The sequence below is a fragment of the Pterocles gutturalis genome, unplaced genomic scaffold (genome assembly GCF_000699245.1).
Source record: "Pterocles gutturalis isolate BGI_N339 unplaced genomic scaffold, ASM69924v1 scaffold42734, whole genome shotgun sequence".
NCBI classification, from domain to species: Eukaryota; Metazoa; Chordata; class Aves; order Pterocliformes; family Pteroclidae; genus Pterocles; species Pterocles gutturalis.
The window spans coordinates 1-3582 of record NW_010129777.1 but is presented as its reverse complement, the minus strand read 5'-3'; the positions used below and the strand labels follow the sequence as shown (position 1 = coordinate 3582).

General features: G+C 50.8%; 1 protein-coding gene across 1 annotated transcript in view; it reads right to left on the bottom strand.

The window, feature by feature from the left end:
* The window catches only part of LOC104466548 (FUN14 domain-containing protein 2-like), a gene marked incomplete at its 5' end in the record, with an annotated part of 4063 nt that extends 780 nt beyond the window's left edge, over positions 1–3283 (bottom strand). The window contains 3 exons of the mRNA XM_010079999.1: positions 310–444; positions 1622–1697; positions 3073–3283. Coding sequence (XP_010078301.1) covers positions 310–444; positions 1622–1697; positions 3073–3283 — 422 coding nt within the window. The remainder of the gene's footprint in view (positions 1–309; positions 445–1621; positions 1698–3072) is intronic.
* Between the last annotated feature and the right edge of the window lie 299 nt (positions 3284–3582).

Sequence of the window (3582 nt, the reverse complement as noted above, 5' to 3'; positions counted from 1 at the left end):
TCTGCTTCCAGATTTCTTAGCTTTTCTAGTCAGACTGAAGAGACACTTCTCCCCACAACCCCACCATGTTTTCTCTCTACCCCATAGAATTTGCAGCAACACATGGTGAGCTGCTGTCAAGCCTAGAAGACACCCTGGCTGTCTCAAACATGCATAGATAGCTTTGCCATTTCTCCAGTTTTGCTCTCATGCAAGCATTCCCTCCTTGTATTTGCACAATGGAAGATCCATAAGAGCCCAGGAGTCAATCATGTTTTCTGCTGTCCCTCCAGCTAAGCACCTGCACACACCCTGGGAGAGCTGTCTTACCTCATCCACTCTGCTTTTCACTTTTGGAGACATTTTGTTACCACTGCTGTGAAATTTCAGCTGCTGCTTGGCTTTGTTCATGTCCCGTTCTACTAGCTTCCAGTCCACTTTGATGTATCCCGTGTGGTTTGCAATCTAGAGTTTTGAGGGGTGGAAAGAAAGTTCCTGGAATAAAATCCTGTGTGACCATGGCTAAACAGACCCCCCTGCCCACCCACCTTCCCTGACCACAACCACCTCCCAAACACTGGTCCAGTGGGCTGAGAGGATGAGCACACTACCTTAAAAATTGGACAAAAAACCAGCCCTGTAGCTGTATTAACTGTCCTGACACATCTGTCTCCCACAGTAATCCCCTAACAGCAGGGCACACATTGCAGCTTAGCCTGTTTCAGCCTCTATTCTCTAATGTAAAGCTGGCATCACCTCCCTCTCACAACCACCATGTATATCATTGGAATTCTGCAGCTCTCCTGCTGCTCTGGGTGGACACCGCTATTAATAGCCTGTTCCTCTCTAAATAGTTTATCTGATCAGGATGATTCAGCAGTGAAACCTTCCCTGCTCAGAGCAAGCTCTTGGCTTTCAGCAGAGCAAGCAGAGCCAGAAGAGCAGGGGAGAACCCATCACACACGAGACAGTGTCTGAGAAGCAAACAAATCAGACTGGCGAGCGAGGCCTTGACAGATGTTCTGCCTCCTGCAGATGTATGAGCTAGATGTCCAAATCCAAGCAGCTCCCCTCAGTGCCAGTGTTCTTGGAAACCAGGAGAAACAGTTGAGGACAGAGAGAGATCTCCATTTCTCTCCTCCTCCCCAGCGCTTTACAGAGCACCCCATCTGTGCTGGCCTGACTCCTCAGGGAGCTAGATTGACAGGAAGCGTATCACAGACATGGACAAATCCCTCTTGACATCCAGGGCTGTTTCTCCAGGGGTACCATCTCCACAGGCATAGGACTAAGAACAGTAGCCAGTTCTGACCAGAGAGTCTTGCAGCAGCACGATTTGCTGCAGGTGAAGGCAGCCCTCAGGTGCCCCTGCCATAACAGCCCCCACGTGCCGCTGGCCTGGTCTTTGCTGGCAGACCCTAAGCAGATGGCACCTTTCAGCAATCCTTAAGTTTACACACACTGATCCTGCTTTTGCTGCTGCATCTATGTACCCCAGCAAACACATACCCTTGACATTCATGGCAACACAGAGCTCCTGGCAGAGCGGGGAACTGGCTCTACATGTCCCAACAGGTAACAATCAGCCCTTCGTCGACACCAGCACAGTTCTCAGAAAGCCTGGCCCACTGCTCATACACACCTGAAGTAGGAAAAAGCCACCTCCCACCGCTGTCGCTGCCAGCTTTCCAACTTTCTGGAAGATGAATCCAGTACACCTACAAAACAGCATCTAGTCAGGAGAATGAGATACCAAAGACATGCTGCTCAGTACACTTCCCACAGGCAAGGCAGTAAGTACCCAAGACTCTGAGACAGCCTGATGAATGGCAGAAGAAATCCATGTACAATTAGAGAGAAAGGATGTGCATACAGCCAAAAACGATGCTTTATAGCTTTTTACTTCTCACCATCACATTGCAGCCTTTTGCAGTTTTGATTGTTATCTCTTCAACATCAGCCATCTCCCAAAATAGTAATCAGAAACACGTCTCCAGCAAAATCAACAAGTGATTTTAGCTTTTTAACTGGTATAATCTCTGAAGAGAAGTTAGGCAGCACATCTGTTGCTGTTCCATGATAGAGCATGGGGAACAGACAAGGCAAGCTGCTTTGTTGCCCTAACAACTGTTAACTTTTCCTTTTGTCCTTCACTCCTCAGAAGAGAAAAATGCCAAAATAAGCAGGCAGCAGTGGACTAAAGCTATACAGGTCTCCAGACTGGGTTACATGCTCTCAACATGAAAGACATCACTGCAGCTACCAGAACTCAAGCAAGCGCCACCCCATCACTCTGTCATGCAGCAGAGGGCTAGTGTATTGTATCACCCACAACAGATTTTACTTTGAGCACAGTTTCCTTATCAACACTGCAAACCAACACAACAACCTGCTCTTACCCATTTCTGAATACATACGCTTTGTCAAGACACAACAGAGAGGTGGCCAGCTCATTTTTTTTATCAGAAAATGAACACCTGTCATACACTTTTAAATGGTTACCCTTGTGGCAGACAAAGGCAGGCACGGCAGAAACAAAGCAGTGTGATTACACTTGTGATTACAAGTTTTCAACTCAAGCAATGCTGCTGTGGGAATGAAGTCACAAACAGAGACACCAGCCCCAGCACTTAACTACAAGCGACACAAAACCCCAGGAACCGTGCCTACAGGTGCAACAAGCCACCTCCACAGGACATTTTTGTTCAGATGCCTGAAGCACATTCACCTCCAGGGAAGAAGGTATCTTTGTTCCAATAGGCTCGTATTTGCCTGTCCTAAATTCAACACCAACGCTTTAGGCCAGAAGTTAAAGAGAATTATGTCCCTTCAAAAATTAAAGTCTAATGCCATTTTCTTCCCTAGGAGATAGACTCAGTTCTTCTGCTCCAAACTACAGACAACTTTTAAGACCTCCCACAGTTCAGCACAGTATGCCAGGGCACAGCTGGCTGCACAAGCTGGACACCTGCCTCCTCTGAAAGACTGCCAGAGGACCACCCTACACCTGTCAGCGTGTTCCCAAAAGTCCAGCTAGCGCCTGCAGGCATCCCACCTGCCACGAGAAGCAACAGCAACCCCAGGACATCTTACCATCCTGTGACCCCTCCGATCACCAGCTGCGTGGCCACGTTGTACTTCTCAGCGCTTGACCCCGAGCTGGGGGCGAAGACCTTGCGCCACCAGGGCTGGTTCTTGGTGTACTCCGCCAGATCCAGCACGTTGAACGAGTCCTCCTTCACACCTGCAAGTACCTGGAGAGGCTCAGTGCCGGTCCCACAGACGCCCACCAGCCGCCCAGGGCCTCCCCAAGGACACGGGACCCTCACCCAGTCACACAGACCACGGGGGCTGGCACTCCCCCTGGGCCTTTGGGAACCCTCAGAACCCCCTAGGACCCCTCACCCCCTCAGTGCTCCCGCAGGTCATATCCCTGAGAAAGGGGCACGGCCTGAGGCGCCCTGTCCTGAGAGGTGTCCCCAAAGGGTCCCGCGGCGATTCGGGCCCTCGGATGGTTGCCAGGGCCCGGTACGGGCCGCCGCACGTTGCCAATGGAGACAGCGCCGGGCAGGGCACGGGCCGCGCTCTCGGCCGGGGGTCTGA